We start from the raw sequence: 21,972 nt of genomic DNA, 5'->3' as shown, positions 1-21,972 counted from the left end.
TTTTTCCTGGCCATCTCTTAAGAGCATTGTGTTGAGACGAGAAGTTAACATTTGAAAAACAGTCGATCTAAATAGGAAGGACATTTGACGATTAGCCTTGTGATGAAGGCGGACGTCGAGGGTGTTTTATCACTTCAGCGTTTTTAACACAATAAAGAATTAAAGTTTACACTAGGCAATTTGCCCATATGTTAAATGAAATTCCATGTAAAGACTTTGTGGTCTTTTAAAGAATTGAAACCCAAGTCTATGAGACCAAATGTAATATGTGTATGCCTTTTAATATGTTTGGCAAATCAATGAAAGTGGAATCCTTTGATGCATATCTCTATAATATTATTGTTACTCCAACACATACAAAATACTCACTCTCTCTCTTTCTACAATTTAAAAGTGGATTCATTATAATCTAAACGGAAGAAGAAGGTGTGTGTTTTCAATCAAATGGCTTTTGATAGTTAGTAATTACTATTACTTTTTAATTTGGTAACTGATTACTAGTTAAAAAGAGGAAATGGAAAAAAATGAAATAAATAAATAAATATGAATGCAGGCATTTGAGAGTGACACATAGGCAGGCCTAAGATCCCCTTTTATATATACTAGTTTTTCGACACGTGTGTTGCACGTGTATATACTATATCAGACCATTTTTTTTATATGTGTGTTTGTAAATAATATTAATATTATAAATTAAAGTATTGATTAAATATTTGTACATAAATGAATAAATTTTAAAAGTTTATGTGAAGGGTAAATATAAGATTATTGTATGATGACTTGTTTGTTGATATTAAGATTATTGGAGATCGTGTGAACCTACAAAGATGAGCAATCAAAATTTAATAGATATATGCAACAAAAAAATTGATTCTTTTATTTTATGATGTACAAATATGTAATAACCAAGAAAGTGATTTATTTGACCTTGGGTTTTACAATGTTTTTAGGTAAAAAAAAAAATCACAGTAAGTCACCTTTACTGCTACTCTATAGAACCATACATGAGATTTTCACCCCATACGACTCCTCGTTCATTGGAAACATAAGCGTACATTGAAAGTATATTCAAATGAGTTATAAAGTATATCCTTTTTTAAGTGGGAGAAAAAGAATATTAGAATAATTAAATTATATTTGACAACTGATTGACTAATTGCATTTTTTCATGTATGGCATTATTGTCAATTTATCAACAAATCACCCTTAATGGTAAGTATAAGGCATTCGAAGGGTTTAAAATTTTAAGAAAAAATTATCTAAATAAATATTTTATTTTATCATAATCTCTAAAATTCTCTACCATTTTAAAAAATAATTTAAAAATTTCTTCTCGAATACATCACTCCCTTCTTGCTGATACATCCCTATCACCATCTCGAATACATCCCTCCCCTATGTATCAGGATGTCGTATCCCCTCTCTGATACATCTCTATCCCTTTCTGATACATCCCTCCCTTATGTGTCTGGTTGTCTACTGATGTATTCGAAAGTCCATTGATATATACGAAATCTACAAATTTTAAAAAATTCTTATAATTTGAAAAAAAATAAGAAAATAATGTAATTGTCTCTTTACAGATTTTAATTAGTTGTTGGGTGATTTTTTTTTTTTTTGAGAGTAACATCTTTTAAAAAATATAATACATCGAATTGCTCGTTATTGCTTGTAGATACGTAAGTATAGTATATCTTATTTAGTTTATAGACTTCCTCTTGTTTTTTGATATAATTAGTAAAAATTATTGTTTGAATCTTCATCCCATGTCATAAAATCAAACCAACATTCAATGTCATTAATCATGTCAAAATTTATGTTACTCGGTAAAGACTAAGAAGGGGAGTCTTGGAGTAACTGATAAAGTTGCTGCATTTGAGAACTCTTCGTGTCATAGATTTTTATATGATTTTAATGAATTCTTTTAAATAATTAATACTTTGCCATCTACTTAGATGACTAATTTTGTATCTTGTTATATGCAAGCATTATTTTGATAATTATATTTTAATTGTAATTTTGATGGAATTTGAGATGGTTAGGTTATTAACAACAACAATAAAAATAATATGGACTTTCCATTATGATGACATTCTTGTTTAAAATAGAGAAAATTTTACAATAATTTATACAAATTTAACATGCACCTTATGCTCGCAGTAACTGTTATTATTTTACTTAGCATATTTTAAAATTATAGTGAATAGAACAAATCAACTATTTATTCTCATATTTTTGACGGAGTATTCTCTAACTTGTCAAAAATTTGGAGAAGGAGAGTACAAAATAAGTCAAAAAGAATAAAATAATGTGTGTTAATGGAGAGAATATAGAAGACCATTTTTTCCCCCTTAATTTTTTCCATTTGAATGAATTAAAGAAAATAAAATAGTGTAATTTTTTTTAATGTACATTTTATCATAAATAATCATTTTTTTTGTGAAAAAATTTAACACATAATTTATTTTCAATAAAATTTTGGGTGCCCTAAAATTGGGAGCCTAAGACATATGCCTTATTTATTGAAGCATAAAACTAACCCTAATATTATTCACTTATTACTAGTATATACATTATATATAAAAACAGTAAATTTAATGAAATTGGATGCGAAATTAGGCCAAATCCAAATTAATTTGGGCATTAATTTAATCTTCAAAAAAGTTTTTTTTTTTTTAGAGAATTAACTATGACAATATTCTTATAGACAGGTTATCCTCCACTTATATATTAGTAAAATATCTAATATAATAATCAAGACATACACAAATTAGGGAATACACCTAAGTGAAAATGTCTATTTGATCACTACTAATAAAATTCAAGTGTCTTACTTACAAGTGCCCTTAAACCCTTTTCCATATACAGTTTCTTCTTTAAACCCTTTTTAGTATTTTTCTCACCCCATTCTTCTTCTTCTTCTTCTTCTTCGCCGCCGACGACGATACTCTAGTTTGAGGGTTTCACAGTTGGAGACTTTCCCCTCTCTGGCATGGCTATGGATGGAGAACAGTCGCACAAATCTCACAGGTCACGTCAATCTGGTCCTACCGCCAAGAAAAAATCCAAGTTCGATAAGAAAAAAAAGGGTGTTTCAGACGAAAACAGTAAGCAACATAATCCTAAGGTACTCCTATTCTTTAATTTTTCTTTTAATTTTTTTCTTCTTCTTTATATCGTTATGTGCCTGCCGCCTGGGTTTGTCAATTGTTTTACACTATTCTTGACAGATTTTTAGTTAATAATATGTGTAAGATTTAGTATTGCTAATTGAATAGTAATTTCTTGAGACTTATAATGTAAATTTTTAGGCATTTGCATTTAATTCCACGGTGAAAGCAAAGAAATTGCAAGCACGAGCTACAGAGAAGGAACAGAAGAGGCTTCATGTCCCAACAATTGATAGGTCCACTGGAGAACCAGCTCCATATGTTATTGTAGTGCAGGGACCTCCCAAGGTTGGGAAGTCACTGCTAATTAAGTCTCTTGTGAAGCACTATACAAAGCAAAATTTACCTGAAGTTCGAGGTCCCATCACGATAGTATCAGGTATGTATTGGCTTCCCACCTCGTTCCTTTTTTTTTTCCAGTTAGCTTAGTCCAGACATGAATAATGTGAAGTATTAGAAAGCAAGAATGGATACACCTGATCACATCCGAGATATTATCTTGATTGGTTTCTGTCTCTCTCATGTTTTGGCTTGATTTTGATTTTTATCTCCTTAAAAAGGAGGTAGAGAGAATATCAAATATGCCAGAGGTGTTGGGTGGTTGTGGAAAGTAGAGGAAATAATTCATTAAACATCTTACAGTATATCCATTTTCCTGCTCCCCATTTCAATTACAATGGTAGGCTTACTAGAGGGACTCCGTACTTTAGGGAAGATCATAGTTAAATTTGACTAATAATTTCCCTTAGCCCGTATATCATTTCAAGGTTAATGGATGAAGTAAAAGAAAAAGCTAATTTTCTTGAATAAAGATGGTTTTGTGTAGGAGATTATTTTACTTTCATTTGGGTTTCTTTCAATTTAATATACTCCGCATTCTAAATAACTTCAGTTGTCTGGTTTCTTACTGGGTTTGGACATTATATTTAGTTCTCCACAAGCAAGACATGCCTTCAAATTCAGTTGGGACATGGAGTACAGTGAGTGCTTGGTTTCGCGTCCGAGAAATCCCGCTGGGATTGTGATGCTATTACTGATTCTGATATGTATATAAACTGTCAAATTGTATTTTATTGCTATACTTGTTTTCCCGTTTCGTTTTTTGTTACGTGATCCAGGATATGCCTTTCTGCTTAATTGCAATAACTAGTGTTGTCAAATGTGCACTTAAGCTTGGGAGCAAGGCACTTTGCAGGTTGAATGCTTTGCCTTGCTAAAGTGTCGTTTCGGTGAAAGCTCTTAGTTGGTGATTCACCACAAAACCTAGGTTAATTATGAGACTCATTGCCTAAAGGGACTCTAAATCATTTAGGTAGCTGGATCAATTTAGTGTGAGCTGTTAAGGAAACTCGACAAATGGATATGCTAGTCACTTCTCCCTAGGAATAGGAAATTAAAATTTTCTCATAAGAGAGTTAGTTTCTATCACATTGTAAACTTAAAACTGAACCAGCAGTGGAGTGGAACTTGAACTACCATGGTCTTTATCCACCCATATTTTTAACTTAATATGAAGTGTTTCAATTACTCTATATTGTTGTTTGTATCTATAGTTACTCAGTCTTGAATGTGTTTTATTTCCATCAATTTTGAATCTTTTTCACTTAGTATGTATTTAGTTGAGCCTTGTTCTTATATCCATAGAGCAGGTTTTGGTGCTTTTCTATGCATTCCGCCTTTGACAATATTGATAATAGCTAGAAGTGAGACATTTTTTTTTCCTTTTGATGTCCCAAAGTAAGGTGTCAACTTAATCAATTAGCAGAGTAGCTATATATGCAGTATTGCCATAACCATATTCTATTGTGTTTTACTTGGATCTTTTGTATTGGAAAATTATTGTTAATTCATTTGTGACACTGTAGGTAAGCAGAGACGTTTGCAGTTTATAGAGTGTCCGAATGATATCAATGGAATGATTGATGTGGCAAAGTTTGCGGATTTGGCATTGCTTCTCATTGACGGTAGCTATGGCTTTGAAATGGTGCGCTTTTGTTTCCTAAGTGAAAAAAGACTCTTTAGGATAAACATAAGATTGTTCTAGTGTTTTCTCATTGAATATGTAGCAACTTCTCTAGTCTAAGGACGGGTTATTCGTAGTGAGTTAGGTGAGATTGAGTTATATGCTGATATTATCATTAATGTAAGCTCTTTATTCCTCTGTCTTTCAAATTTATCCTTTGTCCCATTTTATTTGACATGCCTTTTCTCATGACATGCAAAAATATTAGTACTTGTAGAAAGTGGTAATACTACTCTTTACATCCTTTATGAGTTTCAAGAATTCAAATCTAAACCATGATATCCTCAATAATACCTGATCACTTTCAACAACTATTTTCAATGTTATCTTTTAACACTCACTTAGATATGCTAGTCAAGCTAATTATTTAATTGTGTGTGTGATCAAAATCTCTCACAGAATAGCAGAGGGAGTATCAGTTTGATTCCTTGCACAAACTTAATTGGTTATATTAAAATTGACATTTGTTGCATGCTTCCATCTTGGTTACCCAAGGTAATGCAGTGGGTGTTATATTCTTTCTCTAGTACCTTTCACATTTACTGATTGGTGATTTCTGCCAACTTTACTTCTCTATGAAAATTTCTCGGCTGATAATTTTTTTGTTGGTAGACCTTATGATTGGTTTAATTACTTTTACAGGAGACCTTTGAATTCCTTAATATATTGCAAAATCATGGATTTCCTAAAGTTATGGGTGTTCTTACACATCTCGACCAGTTCAAGGATGTTAAGAAGCTTAAAAAGACGAAGCAACGGTTAAAGCATAGATTTTGGACTGAGATATATGATGGAGCTAAATTATTTTATTTGTCTGGTCTTATCCATGGGAAGTAAGTCCCTGGCTTCCATATTCGAAAATACATGTTTTGCATGCAACGGTGATTTCATGGAATATTTCTATTTAATTTCTGAAACAGTTTTTTGTTAATGAGTATAGGTACTCTAAACGTGAAGTGCATAATCTTGCTCGGTTTATCTCTGTCATGAAGTTTCCTCCTTTATCCTGGCGCATGTCCCACCCCTACATTGTTGTAGATCGATTTGAAGATGTAACTCCTCCTGAAAAAGTGCGCATGGACAACAAGTGTGACAGAAATGTCATTTTGTACGGTTATCTTCGTGGATGTAATATGATGAAAGGAACAAAGGTCTGTGATGTGAATGCTTTGTTTCTTGTACTTTTCTTTTATTTTTTTTGAGATAAGGGTAACATTGTATTCACAAAATATTCATCATCCCTGGAAACTTCCGTGGGCAAACTTCAAAAAGATATACAGAATTACAAGTTTCCTATAAAATAGACTATTTCTATGCTTTCCCCTACCAAATCTTGCTTACACCAAAAAAACAAAAGACTTAAGCATTTCATTTTTATCTTTTGAAGTCCTTTCTTTCCATAGAGTCCACCATATACAGTCTTCACTTTTCCCTCTGTTTCCAATTCCTGTCCAGCTATTAAGGAGCTCCATGGTTGTCTTTGGCATCACCTAGCCAACCCCTAGTATATACAAAAACATATTCCACAATTTTGAAGCTGTTTTAAGTGAATGAACAAATATTATTTACTTCTGCTTTCTGCTCACACATAAAGCATCTTGAGCAAAACTGCATCCCCCTTGTTTTGTATTGATTCATGGGTAAGGCAAGCTTTTCTTATGACCAACCAGGCAGAACATGCTACTTTTAATTGCCTTCTTGTCTTCCACACTAGCTTCCAAGGCCACTTTGTAGTCACTGACTGATTAACATTCATCCTCCAATAGCAAGATTTAACTGTGAACATTCCTTTGCTATGTAGCTTCCAGATTGGTTTGTCCTTCCTTTGAGATATGCCTGGTGGGGTGTTTAGCACCTCCAGTAGCCTGGCCACTTCCTCAATTTCCCAGTCATTCAGAGCCCTCCTGAACACTAAGTTCCACCCTTGTTGGCTCCATACTTGAGCAACAGTAGCAGATCTTTGTAAGCTCAGGGTGTAGAGGTTTGGGAATAAGTTCCTCAGGCTATCATCCTCTTTCGAGATTTCATTCTACAAATCTGTTTTCAGGCCATTGCCAGCACTAATATAGATATATTGTTATTGAACTGTGGCCACAACCTTCTAATGGTCTTCCACACACACATCCGAACGACCCCATCACCTCCTCAGTAGTCCATTGGCTAAACAAGCCATATTTCCCTGCTATGAATTTTCTCCATAGGGTTCTATCTTCAGTACAAAATCTCCATAACCATTTCCGTAGCAAGCAATTATTCTGGATGCTAAGTTTTCTCATGCCAAGGCCACCTTGTTTTCTGCTCAAAGTGAGTATCTCCCATTTCACCAGGTTGTAGCCTCTCTTTTCTTTGTTCCCTTGCCAAACGAAGGGTCTTCTCATTCTGTTGATTCTCTTCTCAGTGCTCTTGGGTATTGCTAATAGACTCATCATGTAGGTAGGTAGCCCATCTAAAATTGACTTGATGAGAGTCAACCTACCCCCTATAATAGGTACTGACTTTTCTATCTTGAGGGTCTTTTCTCATATCTCTCTATCACCTAGCTACAGACCTCCAACTCCTAGTTTTTGGCCCCCAGAGGAAAATCCAGGTACTTTGTAGGCAGAGAAGCTATCTGACATCCCAGATTCTCAGCTAGACTTTGTAAATCGTCTACCTGATTAATTGGGAAGAGGACTAAAGTCAAACTTTAGCCTTGTGACCCAAATCAACAGTTCATCTAGACCAAAAACCATATTCCGGAGCTAACGAAAACTTTTCAACCAGTTAACATGAAGCCCTAACATGCCCTCAAATATTGTTAGGATTGCTCTTAAGTGTCTGAGTTGTGCCACTTCTGCTTCACAAAAAACCAGGGCATCATCTACATAGAAAATATGTGTGATTTCCAGATCATCACCTCTCCCTATCTGAGCACTGAATCCTTTTACCCAACCATTTACCTTTGCTGTTCTGAACATGTGGTTCAGACCCTCCATAGTCAGTCGAAACAAAAAAAGGTGACATAGGATCTCCTTGTCTAAGACCTCTATGAGATTGAAAAAATCCTTCAGGCTTACCATTTATAATGAGTAAGAGTCTTACATTTGAGATGCAAAACTGTATCCAGCAAATCCATTTCTCTCCAAAGCCCATGTTTTTCAGATTTTTTAGCAAGAAATCCCAATTAACATAAACATAAGCCTTTTCAATATCTAGCTTGCATAGGATGCCTCGTTTCTTTTTTTTACCCTAGAGTCAACCATTTCATTAGCCAAGATAGCAGCATCCATGATTTGCCTTCTTTTCTTTTATTTGGCGGTGAAATAACTTTTAGTGCTATTTCATGTCAAATAAAATTCCGATTTCACTATGAACTGGCTGTTTGAAGGCATAGAAGAAAAGGTTCATGCACCCTGTAAGGTCAATTGAAAGTAATATAGTTGCTGAGATGGCTTAGCAATATGCCTAAAATCTTATGGAGTGTTGATTGACTATATTGGGCTACAAATAGACGAACTTTAAGAGTGACTATACCACAGCGCTGGTTCAAAGACTTCGAGATAATCATCAAGCTTAACATTCAAATGCATTTTATTTATCTAAGACTAACCTATCTACAACTACATTCCCGAGCGACAGTCAAACGGGGGCGTGAATGTGAGATGCCAGCGGAATGATCGGCCGGACAGAGGAGCTTATCCAGGAGATGTGTTTTATTTGCATTCACGCCTTTTGGAAAGAGCCGCTAAATTAAGTTCTAGTTTAGGTGAAGGAAGTATGACCGCCTTACCAATAGTTGAGTATAGATGCTTAGGACCTTTTGCTTTTTGGTGTAGACTTGACATCATATGTGAGGAGGAAATCTTATCAATGTTCTGAAGATTTTGTACAGGGAACCTTTTGTAGCGTCCAACATTAGCTTAGAAATTAGAGAACGTGAAAGATGAAAACCTTTGGGATAAAAACTCTTAAGGAGTTGTATAATAACTTGTGTGAAGACCGTGTCATTTTGTTTATATCTAGATGTTTTGATATGGTGTTTCAGGCTAGTGAAGCAGTTCATTTCTTCCTTGTCCATATTCTAAAGCTGCCTCACAATATGACCAGGTTCATATTGCTGGTGTTGGTGATTATAGTTTGGCTGGTATAACAGCATTACCTGATCCATGCCCTCTACCATCTGCTGCCAAGAAGAAGGGACTAAGGGACAAAGAAAAGCTGTTTTATGCCCCCATGTCTGGATTAGGCGATCTTCTTTACGATAAGGATGCTGTGTATATAAACATAAATGATCATTTTGTCCAGTTCTCTAAGGTTGATGAAACAGCTGCTGTTGGGGGTCGCAGAGGTACAATATTTCCTCTATGTTTCTAAGAATCCTATTTTTTTTTTTAAATTGACGAATTCCAAATTCTTAGCTTATGGGAAATTCACATTCCCTTATTGGTTCAGTAAGATAAGTGATATTTGCTGCTATTACCAATTAGTAGGCCTTGAATGTTGTTGCCTTTGCTTGGCTTGCTCTGGATTCCTTCCATCCCTATCAGTTACTCGTCATAATTTGTGGGTGAACTCTACTTAGAGCCTGTTTGGATTTGGCTTATTTTTAGGTTCTTTTAAGCCAAAATAGCTAATTAAGCAGTTTTGTAGTGTTTTGCTAAAATAACAAAGTGCTTATAAGCACTTGTTTTAAGCCAAAATAACTAAAATAAGCCAAAAGCTAGACTCTTATTATTTGTCAAACGGCTTAATAAGACCAAATGTTGATTATGAAATCTTCTCTTGTGGTGGTGTCTGTGTCATCCATTTCCTCCAAGTTCTTTGTCTGTTTCTCTCTCTGTCTGTGTCTCTCTTTCACGTGTGGAGGAGTGCTATTTGCTTAGATGGTGTTAGAAGTTGTTGAGAACTCCTATATTTTGTAAAATTTTAATGTCTTTTTACCATTTTCTTAGATATTGACAGGACAGGAATGGTCGTTGATAGCATTATGATCGATAGTAGTTTGTTGGATTCTGTGCATTTTCACTAAGCTGTCCAATTGAAAAGAAAAATTGAGTTATGTTACTGTCACTTCCCTACCATGTTATTAAGAAAAATGTTACATTTGTCAAATTACATTAGGTGGATGACAATAGCAACTAATGCGTGAAAAAAATAAAAGAAGAAAAGGATTATGTCAGACACATTTTTTTATTTTGCATAGATGATAATTAAAAATCTCACCTGTGTCATGCATGGGATCTACTACTAGTTTTTTTTTTGAACATGGTAATTTGTATTTTTCAGCATTAAGGGCTACAACTAGCTTTCTTAATAATTCTGGATTAAGAAAATATTAGACGTTGAGATCACCTTTTTCCTACATGCTATATGTTGTTTTATTTTCGGGTTACAACTTTTGTCAAGACATTTTCCCACTGACCATTATTATCCTCTTGATTAGGGAAGGGCAACGATGTTGGAGAGGCTTTAGTTAAATCACTTCAGAACACGAAATATTCAATTGATGAGAAGTTAGAAAATAGTTTTATTTCCCTTTTTGGGAAAAAACTTGATCCATCCTCATCAAATCATGCTAAAGCTGATCAAACTTGTAATTTGGATCCTGTGGAGCGAGATCAGTCTGGGTTAGAACCCAACAGCGATGGATCAGATGAAGACAATGATGCTGAAGATTTGAATGAGTTGGAACCACTACAGTTGGAGCGAACTCATCCAAGGGATTCAAAGGATACCTCTGATGATAGTTCTGAGGAAGAAGATACTATTGGATCAGAGAAGCACCCAGGATCGAGTAGTAGTTTCAGGGAACATGTTGATTTCCATGACGGAAGAATGAGAAGAAAAGCTATCTTTGATAATGATAATGATTTTGATGAAAAGGTAAGCCAATGACATTCATGATCTAGTTCCTGTCCTCCTTGTTGTGCCTCATCTTGTCTATGAGGTGTTTGTGTATAGCGGATAAAAAACAAGTAGATAGCTATCTGTACCAGAATATTAAGGAGGAAAGCTTATGTCTCCTTTTTTCCTTCTTCTTTCTGATTTGGAGAAATCTGATAAACCTGTTGCTTTTCACCTCTGAAAACTGTGCCAGTTCTTTTTGGGGAGGAGAGGTTCTTTGCATGAAGAACAGTGCTTTCTAAAACTCTTCAATTACCCTTTCCAATCATTGATATAAACCTTAGCTATATATTATTGTTCACATGTTAATTCAAATTAATTTGTATAAGTTGTTATGTCTTCACTTATTGATATGTTCTGAACTTAATTTTTAACACAAGTTACTCTCTTGTATGTCCTGGTTCACCGTGTGGTAGAATTGGAGTTTGAAATGCGTATATGTTGGATTAATACTATATCATTAAATCCAGGATTATAGTGAAGAAGATGTCGAAGAGGATGCACAGGACGAGGAAGCGCAAGATGATGATTTAGAGGACACTGATGAGGAAAATGAAGCTCATCAAAATTCAGGGGATGATGATGTCGATACAGATGGTAGGTTTTTGATCTTCATTTAGTACATGCACCGTCCTCTAGATTCTTTGATATCCATTTAGTATGTCATCATCCTCTTGGCGTAGGAGTAAATGAAGTTCCTAACTTGCTGTAAAGGAGCTTGCTTTCTTTCCAACCCTTTTCTAATTACTCGAAATCTTTCATTTCTAAAGGAATCTTTGTTTTGTTCTTTTAGTAGAAGAGGGCATGGGCAATGCTTCAAGATGGAAAGAGTTCCTGTCAGAAAGGACACGTGATCGCCAAAATGTTAATCTTATGCAGCTTGTATATGGGGCATCTGAATCCAAGTCAACTATAAAAGCTGAGTTGCAGCAGCATGCCACTGAAAACGATGAAAGTGATACTGAGTTCTTCGTGCCAAAAGGGGAAGGAACTAAGGTTTGTCCTTGTACAGCTCATCAAATAATAAACCTTTTGGTCCCACGGTAGTTTGCTTTTGGCCCATGTGATATCCAGCTAAGCACATTGCGCATCAATTAGATGAAATATGTGTTATGGGAATCATTGTCTATAATAATTATTATTACAATTTCAGAGTATCCATCCATTCTAGTCTAGAAGTAAGGAGAGGGATTACTCAATCACGTTGCCACCATGTCTTTTACCCAGTATTTTGAGGGTAGCTTGATTTCGAGAACTGTTGTAATATCTTTAAATTTTTTCGTTCCTACTTTGTAACCCGAAATTGTATGCAGTAGAAGTATCAAAATGAGTTTGTAGTAGAAGACGTGATAGTCATGTGGTGGCATCAAAAAAAGCATTTTCAATGCAATTTAATATAGCTCTTTTCCGTTGTAGTTATTTTTTATTTTACCACTACCATTTTGGTAGGAGCTGAAATGACTTGTCAAATTATTGCATTTCCTTATGCAGAAATCAGAAGAGCGGATGAATGATGATAATATTGATGCAGAGGACTGCTCCAAATTTGTAAATTTTGCAAGTCAAATTGACTGGAAGATTCAAGAATCAATTGAAAGCATCCGTATCCGTTTTGTCAGCAAAGGCTGGTCCAAAGCAGCCCGTGGAGGTGGCTCAAGAGATGTCAATGGTAATGATGATGTTGGTGAGGATGACGAGGATCTGTTTGGTGATTTTGAAGACTTGGAAACAGGTCAGAAGTATGAGAGCCATGAAAAAGGTGGTGCTGGAACTGATGATATGATCCGCATGGATGATGAATCAGCAGTTGAGGAGCGCAGGCTAAAGAAATTGGCACTTCGTGCAAAATTTGATGCTCAATATCCTTTTGTTACCTCATTTTTCTTTCCTTTTCATTCCACTCCACCCCGTCATCTTTCATTCATCATCAAATAACTTTTGCTCTCCCCTAACTATGATGGATCACAATGGGTATGTTGTTGTTGTTGTTGTCCTTGCAATTTGTTTTATGACCTTAACTTCTATGTACATATGGTGGGTCGGATTCCTCCAATGAGGATGAGGATGAGGTTGTCAAACCAGATGCAAAGTCTCATCGGGGTCAAGCTGATGGAAATGGGTACTATGATAAGGTGAGGTTTTGGTCAATTCCAGCTAACCATAAAGTGGGGATGCTTTTACTTTATAGTTAATCATGTCTTATTTCACAGTTGAAGGAAGAGGTAGAGCTTCAGAAACAAGTGAATTTAGCAGCACTAAATGAACTTGATGAGGCCACTCGGATAGAGATAGAAGGCTTCAGAACAGGAACTTATCTTAGACTCGAAGTTCATGATGTCCCCTTTGAAGTGGTTGAATATTTTGATCCTTGCCATCCGATTCTTCTTGGAGGTCTAGCACTCGGAGAAGAAAATGTTGGATACATGCAGGTAAGAACTCCTCTTTGGTTATGTCCAATTTGTTTCTTTGTCCCTGTTAATGTTTATTTACCCCATAAATGGATATTCAATGATAACATCAATTTTTGTTTTTGTAAACAGATGAAAGAACTGGTATTCACTTCTTTAGAAGTTTATCTCTTCTCTACAATATATTAATGAGTAAAACTTGTTCATTTTATTGTAAGCTATCAGTTATGAACGATTTTATGGATGGATTATTAACTGTCAGTCAGAGAGGCCATCACATAGTTATGGTACTATGAACGCTAGAAGACACAACAGACTGCTCCGATATGGTCATGAGAGAGATGCAACCTGAAACAATTTTTTGAGAGGCTATCATCTTTGTTTATATAAAGAAAGCTATTAGTTTGCCCAGGAAGAACTAGCATGTGCATTAGGTTTGTTTGATTAACAGGATATCGTTTGCTGAAAATAAGATTCTGTCAAAATTCTATTTTATTGAGTTTAATCGAGGTGTAAACTTCCCTGTTCTAAGCGAATCTCCCATTAACTAGCAAAGTTCTGAACATGTGACGGTAGTAGGTTTATAATACCCTGACTGGTAGTTCCTGTTACTCTCAACAGCTTATCTGCAAGTATAAGATATAGTACTGGAGAGAAAGGAGTGAGAAGCTCTGCCCCTGTCATGCATTTATGTAGTATGCTAGCATGACTCATGAATAGAAAAGAAGACTCTTGCATAAATGACATGATCATAAAAGGTAATGCATCATGATGTAATTTATTTTGTCAATGTTAATGCCTTCTTATGATATGTAATACAAAGTTAAATTTGGGGAATGAAAAATCTTAATTTCTATATTTTGAATGAGAGCATAATTGCATCCAATACTACCGGAGAAAACTTTTTTTTTTCCAGGTTCGGTTGAAGCGGCACAGGTGGCACAAGAAAGTGCTGAAGACTAGGGATCCAATTATTGTTTCTATTGGTTGGAGGCGTTACCAAACTGTACCTATTTATGCCATTGAGGATCAAAATGGCCGTCACCGTATGCTCAAGTACACTCCTGAACACATGCATTGTCTGGCAATGTTTTGGGGCCCCCTTGTGCCTCCACACACGGGAATGATTGCTGTCCAGAACTTGTCAAACAATCAAGTAAGTTGTCACTTGTAGTTGCCTGTGTTTGCTATTAAGTACTTGTCAAACAATTAGGTGAGGTGTGATATTTAGGTGTGCCCTTGGAAAGTTGGCTGGGAATGCTTTCAGCAAGTACCAAGCTAATCTGTTATGGTCCATTTCCACATTTCTTCCTATTGATGGAAGTTTTAACTTTACAAGTCTAGCAATGCAAGTGCCCCTAGGGCTTTGGTTTAGTAGTAAGAGTGCAACACATGATGTGTGGGTTAGGTGCACTTCCTGGGTTCAAACCTCGCTATAAACAAAAGCCTGATATTTAATGTGGGAAGGGTGTTAGAGAGAGCAGGCCCGTTATTCACCAATTTCTGATCCTTGTGCTACCGGGCCTCGTGGATTTCTTGTTGATCAAAAAAAGAAAAGAAAAAAGGGCCTAGCAATGCAAGCCAAATCAATTTCCTCAAATTAATTGGGAACCATATGTTTACTCATAGATGGAAGAATCATCCATTAGTACAGATTCATTTTTCTTCACTAGATCGTAGCCTCCTTTAAATACTTATTGCATGATTTACACAACATTTTACTGCCTCAGTGTATTTTATTGCTTTGTGCTTGGCCATTTTCATTTGTAAATATGCCTTGGCCTCATTTGTTTTCTCTTAAGATTAAGAAGTCTGGATCTGAATATTAAGATGTGCATTAAGATTTACATGTCTGAATCTGAATACACATCTGAATATTAAGATGCTGTATTTAGATCTGAATACTAAATAATTAATACTATTGTTTTCTCAACATCTGAATATATAAAACTTGTCTTTATTTAAAAATTTATAAATATAAATTTGAATAAAATATTAAAGTAATCTAATACTATATTAATAATATCTTTTTGATGAGGTAATTGATTTCATTGATGGCATTCAGTAGATGCAGAAAAGAAGAGTACAACGTGCTAAGAAATATATATCAGCTTCATACAGAGAATAAGTCTAAAGGTTTAGGGAGCAAATAAAGTCTAAAAGACTATCTTGGCAGTTTACAGGGAACATATTATGCCTACTGAAAATGTTTAAAATACACCCAGCCTTCACAGAGTGGATGGGAGTTTATACCTTGTAAAAAATCTACGATTTCTTTATATCCAAATACACCAAAAAATGCTGTCAGGTATCATCCTCTAGATCTTCTTGGTAGTTTTATGAACTTTTCACAAGCTCAACTTTCATAGGCATCCTTGATGTTGGATATTTTTTTATCAGCAATTTTTTTAAAAAATGATGACAGTTGGAGGTGATGATGGCTAGTTACGGTGGTTGCAGGTTCCAAGTTGGGGACTGTGTTGAGTGATGTGGTGGTTCTGGGTGGTAGCTAGTGGTGATGTTGGATGACAATAGTTATGACAATGGTTATTGTGTGTGGTGGTTGTTTTAACTAATAATTGTGGTGGACGATAGCTAATGGCAGTGGTGAATGATGGCGGTGGTTGGTTGTGGTGATTGTTGTTAGTGATTAGTTGTTGTAATGGCGGTGATTGTAAATGGCAGTGACAACTAATTTACATGGTTGGTGGTGGTTGTAGGTGGTAAGCGGTGGTAGTTGATAATGGCGGGCGGCGATGACAACAAACAGTTAGTAGTGAAAGTAGATGGAGTAGTGATGAACTGTTTGTTATGTTTGTAGAAACTTTTGAATAAACATCTTAATGATAATAAAACTTTGTTATTAATCTAAATCATTCAGATCTATTCAGACCCATTAAGTAGTTGCAATTTTTTTAATATAAAACACATTTAATTCTTAAGATTCAGACCTAAAAACAAACATGTACGTATGCCACATTTGTTTGAACTTAATGAATGTCTTAATCTCAATCATTAAGTGTGTTTGTTTTTTAGGTCTGAATCTTAATCATTATGTGCGTTTGTTTTTTCCTGTTACAATCACTCAATGAGTTTGAATATATCTTAATGATTAAAATTTGTAACAGTCTTAATATCATTAAGATGTATATTAAAGGATTTCTACAAAGGTGTCAGTTCTTCAATTCCATCTATTCACCGCTATCACCATGAACCACCATTGCCAATTACCTCCGCCGTTGCCCTCCATTATTAATTACCACCTACCACAACCACCATTCTCCACCACAACAACACCACTACCAATCTCTATAATCAACTGTCACCACCATTTGCAATCACTACCACCCATCACCATTACCACAATAACTACCACCATTAGTCACCGCTATCTATTGCCAACCACCACCAATATTAACTACTATTACCAGATGAATTGACGCGGTTCTTTCAAGATGAGGTGCCTCGGTGTATATTATTTTCGGATGATATAATTCTGATTAATGAGACGCACAGTGGAGTTAATGCTAGGTTGGATGTGTGGAGACAAACTCTAGAGTCTCGAGGGTTCAGGTTAAGCACGACCACAACATAGTATTTGTAGTGCAAATTCAATAATGCAATGCAAGAGGTAGGCGTGAAAGTGAAGCCTGAGACACATGCTATCCCTAAGAGAGAGAGTTTCAAGTACCTTGAGTCTGTATAATCCAGGTCACTGGGGACATCAGTAATGATATCACACATTGTATTGGTGCGGCGTGGATGATGTGGAGGCTTGCATCTGAAGTCTTATGTGATAAGAACCACTAAAACTTAGAGGTAATTTTTATAGAATGGTGGTTAGACCGACTTTGCTCTAAGAGGCAGAGTGCTTTTACTAGTCAAGAACTCTCTTGTTCATAAGATGCATATCGCGGAAATGAGGATGTTGATATGGATGTGTGGACATACAAGAAGCGATAAGATTAAGAATGAGGATGTTCAGAATAAGGTGAGAGTGGCCTTTGTGGTGGACTAGATGAGGGAAGTGAAATTGAGATGGTTTGGATATGTGAAGAGGAGACGCGCAGGCTCTCCAGTGAGGAGGTGCAAGAGGTTGGTTGTAGTAGGTACAAGGAGAGGTAGAGGTAGGCCGAAAAAGTATTGGGAAGAAATGGTTAGACAAGACATGATGCAACTTTATATTACCTAGGACATAACCTTAGATAGTAGGAGGGCGTGTAGGATGCATACTAGGGTAGAAGGTTAGTAGGTAGTGTAGGGTTGTTTTTGGTTTTCGAGGGTTTAGTCTTGTTGTTTGTTTTTGTACTAAGCAGTATTATTGTAGTTCTTGTTTTTATATCTATCATCATCCGTGGTTTACTATGTTGCTATTATTACACTATGTTGTTGTTGTTCCTTGTAGCATTTGCACCGCTTCCCTTGTTAGTTGCTGTATTTTTTTCTACATTGTTTTCTTCTTCTTTGTACTTGGATTTCTGATCCTGCCTCTGTGCTGATTGTGTTCTACCTTTGTCTGTCTTTATATTTTTTCAGGCATCCTTTAGAATCACTGCCACTGCAACTGTGCTAGAGTTCAACCATGCAGCACGAATAGTCAAAAAGATTAAGTTAGTTGGTCACCCATGTAAAATATTCAAGAAGACAGCACTTATCAAGGACATGTTCACTTCAGATCTTGAAATAGCTAGGTTTGAAGGTGCAGCTATTCGAACTGTTAGTGGAATTCGTGGGCAAGTGAAAAAGGTAGTTTACCACTTTTGGGTATCATTTGCGCGCTGTCTAACTTCGCCTCCTGGCTTTCTAGTTAGGGATACTTGAGCTTGACTGTAAATTGACAGGACTTTAGACAATATAATCAAGTCGGGAAGAAGATATTTTCTTGTCACTTCATCTGGATACGACTTCTCATTTTCATTCCCTCTTTTTCTCTAAATATTAAACCACCATCAATCAATAAAATTGCATGCTGGTCGTATTCAACAACATTTGATCAGAGGAATAAACAGTACGAGATGTTATTTTTGGAGATTCTGATCACCTCTGATTGAAAGAATAGGATAGTTACGTTGTCTCGTTGTTTGGAAGATGATGATTTATGGTGCCATCTCAAAAAGTTGCACATGTTGCAAAGTGATTCCACCACAGAAAGTTGTGAAGATGTAGTAGAAGCAGTTCTCCATGTTTTTGAATGGTTTTACTCGTTTCCTAATTCATTTCCCTACTTCTGTTGTTGGTTTTAATCTTAGGCTGCTAAAGAAGAGATTGGTAACCAACCGAAGAAGAAGGGTGGGACTGCTAAAGAAGGCATTGCTAGATGCACATTTGAGGATAAGATCCTTATGAGTGACATTGTTTTCTTGCGTGCTTGGACTCAAGTTGAAGTTCCTTCCTTCTACAATCCATTGACAACAGCATTACAGCCACGTGATCAAACTTGGCGAGGAATGAAAACAGTTGCTGAATTAAGGAGAGAACATAATCTACCAGTGCCTGTCAACAAGGATTCATTATATAAGGTGAAACATTTTATATTTCACACGTTTGTTAATAACTTCATTATTACATTCAAAATGTTTCTGTTGCGTTTTCTTTTTCCTGCTGACAGACACCCCTTTGCTTGTTATGTTGTTTGGTGCCGCAGCCAATTGAACGAAAGCGGAAAAAGTTCAATCCCTTGGTAATTCCCAAGCAATTACAGAAAGGTCTCCCCTTTGCCTCTAAGCCCAAAGATGTTCCAGCTCGGAAGCGACCACTCCTGGAAGATCGGAGGGCCGTGGTGATGGAACCTCATGAGCGTAAAGTGCTTGCTAATATTCAAAAACTTAGACTCATTCAGCACGAGAAGGTATGCTCTCTCCAACTGGAGCAATTAAGACTTTGGTTTTACTACTAGTACTTTCGTGGCCGTAGGTTGTGGTCACTTGCCCATTAATACTAGCTACAAGCTCTTAATGGTTTCTTTGGCTTACGTGACACAGTTCTCTTAGCCTATCTGCTATGTCAATTATACTGATTGTCAACACTTATGATATCTGTTTGGATATGAATTGTATGGGTCACCATCGTTTTAAATGCATTTTGCAGATAAAAACACGCAAGCTCAAAGATGAAGAGAAGAAGAAAGCACTTGAAACAGAAAGGACCAAGGAAGAGCAACTCTCAAAGAAGCGACGGAGAGAAGAGAGACGAGAAAAGTACCGCGTGCAGGATAAAATGAAGAAGAAAAGCCGCAGGGATACTTAATCCTGAATCAGTTTTTGTCTACCCGGATAATCAGGCCAATATTTCTGGAAGAACTGAAAGCATGGTTGACTGCCAAACTGGGCTTCATATCATTTAACTTTGCAGCATCAGTGGCGACATGTTGTAATCAGCTTGCTATGAGGTTCGACTTTAACGTGTTTGGCCAACCACTGGATATTTTGCTATCCTTGGACCTCAGCCTTGCGGTGTACCATGGTAGATACAATCCAAAATGGAAAATATTGGCCAATATTTTTGTAGTTTAGGGAAGTGATAATATATTATGGTTGATTCTTATACAAGATGTAATAGTGACAAGAATATACAATGCAATGCTTTACTTTTATGTTTTTCTTTTGGACATTCCGGGGGAACCTGTGGCCGCTACCGTACTGAGTAAACCTACTCCAGTGCAATAACTCGTAAATCCTCTAGACAAGCCAGGTGAGGTGAACTACACTTATTCTGTTTCTGTTCTCCTTATGTTGACGGTGAACTTTTTCTATAATCTCTACCAAACTATGAGTTTAGTCTTTAAATGAATTAAGAAAACAATGATTGAAATGACTATTTTATTGAATTACCCTATTGATTGATGTTTAATATTAAGCTTTGAAAAAATGATTTAAAGAATAAGTAATTAATGTCACAAGTAAAACATGAGTTTTTCTTTTTTGTCTTGTCTTGATATGTTAAAAGTGACAAATAAAATATTGAAAATTTATTTTTGAAATATTGGATAAGTAAAAGTGAATAGAAATAGTAGTATAAACCTACCAAATAGGAAAGTAAGGTATTTATACTAGAGTTCAGCATTAGGCTTAGTAATAAGTACTATAAAATATAAAGTAATTAAAAGCTATAAAGCTGCTAGCTCCCACTCATGAGTCATTACTTATGACAACATAAGCGTTTTCACGTTTGAGTAAGTTTGTGATAAATATAGTGGGCAACATACAAATGAAAATGTTATCAATAATGACAACAATGTTATAAAATAAATTAATTTAGCAAAATAAGAAGGAAAGGAGAATAAGAGAAAGAAGGAGGAGTAAAAATGTATCTGTGTATATGATTTTCAATGCCAAAAAACTGGCAATTTATAGTGAGAAAGAAGAGAAAAAAATTAGTGGGCAACTTGCCCACTTTAAGTGGGCCCCACATAAGAAAAAAACATCCATTTATATCATAATAAACAACAATTAGTGTATGTATTCTCTTTGGCTAATCATTTTCACCCTCCAATTTTATTTTTAAAATCAAACTCCCCCATCAACTTTGAACAATAATCAAACTTTCCTTTTTATTCTAATTAAATTTTTATAATGCCTATTATACCCTTTCATCATCAATGTTTTTTTTCTTCTTTAGAAATCATGATATTTTCATTTCTTATTTAATATAATAAATTTTTTCATAAAAGCATAAACATTATTTTTTGGACTAAAAAGTGAAAAATACTAATTAAGTATATAAGTTAATGATGTTCTATAATGAAGTAAATTAGCATAATGAGAAAATTAATTTTATTAATAATAATCAAAACTTTAATATTTATTTATATAAGTGAAAATAGCAGAGAATAATAAATATACAAATATATTTCAATGTAGGAAATACAAATAATTAATTTAATTAAGGACAATTTTTTTAAAGATTGTGTTATTTAGATTTTAAATTATTTTAGATTATAATTTATGTAATACTCCGTCAATGACAATCAAAACTTATTTATTTATATAGAAGAGAATACCCACCGCATTTATATTACTTGACTCTCATTCTAAAAATAGTTGTTTTAATTTACTTGTCCAATTTATGAAATTAAAGAAATTTTTTAATATCTTTTTATTTCTATCCTTAGTATTAAATAACTGCATAAAGTAGTAATAGTCAAATCTAAGGTTTCAAAATATTATTAGTAATGTTAGTTTAGTAAAATACACCTCTAATTAATTTTTTTAAGGGGTGTCATATATAATAAGAAGAGTGCAGTAATGTGAAACACATGGATTAAAAGAGTGGAGAAAAGAAAAAATATACGTATGCATACATATACACACACTTCATGTATATTATATTGAAATAGCGGTCATAAGAATTATATTAAATTTTGTGGTAAATTCTTTAAAATATTTTCTACTTATACTGTTAAAGAACTTAAAGAAAAAGTTATAAATATCTATGTTATTAAATAAATTACATATAATATAAAGAGATATTAAATAGATGTGATATAACA

At 35.0% G+C, this 21,972-nt stretch overlaps 1 protein-coding gene across 1 annotated transcript; it reads left to right on the top strand.

The window, feature by feature from the left end:
• Positions 1-2,791: 2,791 nt before the first annotated feature.
• LOC129886309 (uncharacterized) lies at positions 2,792-20,076 on the top strand. Its single transcript, XM_055960951.1, has 17 exons — positions 2,792-3,127; positions 3,312-3,549; positions 5,036-5,154; positions 5,836-6,026; positions 6,134-6,344; positions 9,280-9,520; positions 10,616-11,055; positions 11,547-11,673; positions 11,870-12,072; positions 12,568-12,939; positions 13,110-13,208; positions 13,287-13,505; positions 14,401-14,640; positions 18,021-18,230; positions 18,734-19,003; positions 19,129-19,332; positions 19,572-20,076. Exons 1-17 carry the CDS (start codon positions 2,993-2,995, stop codon positions 19,728-19,730), a joined length of 3,678 nt encoding a protein of 1,225 aa, XP_055816926.1. The 5' UTR covers positions 2,792-2,992; the 3' UTR covers positions 19,731-20,076.
• Positions 20,077-21,972: the final 1,896 nt, after the last annotated feature.

Source organism: Solanum dulcamara, chromosome 4, assembly GCF_947179165.1.
Source record: "Solanum dulcamara chromosome 4, daSolDulc1.2, whole genome shotgun sequence".
NCBI classification, from domain to species: domain Eukaryota; kingdom Viridiplantae; phylum Streptophyta; class Magnoliopsida; order Solanales; family Solanaceae; genus Solanum; species Solanum dulcamara.
The sequence above is the reverse complement of the archived record's forward strand: the minus strand, read 5'-3'. Positions and strand labels throughout refer to the sequence as shown.

Bases quoted from the DNA above. Each gene is read 5' to 3' on its own strand.
- LOC129886309 (XM_055960951.1), top strand. From the start codon at position 2,993: ATGGCTATGGATGGAGAACAGTCGCACAAATCTCACAGGTCACGTCAA. The intron at 3,550-5,035 runs GTATGTATTGGC...GTGACACTGTAG, and splicing joins TCCCATCACGATAGTATCAG to GTAAGCAGAGACGTTTGCAG. The intron at 19,333-19,571 runs GTATGCTCTCTC...TGCATTTTGCAG, and splicing joins GACTCATTCAGCACGAGAAG to ATAAAAACACGCAAGCTCAA.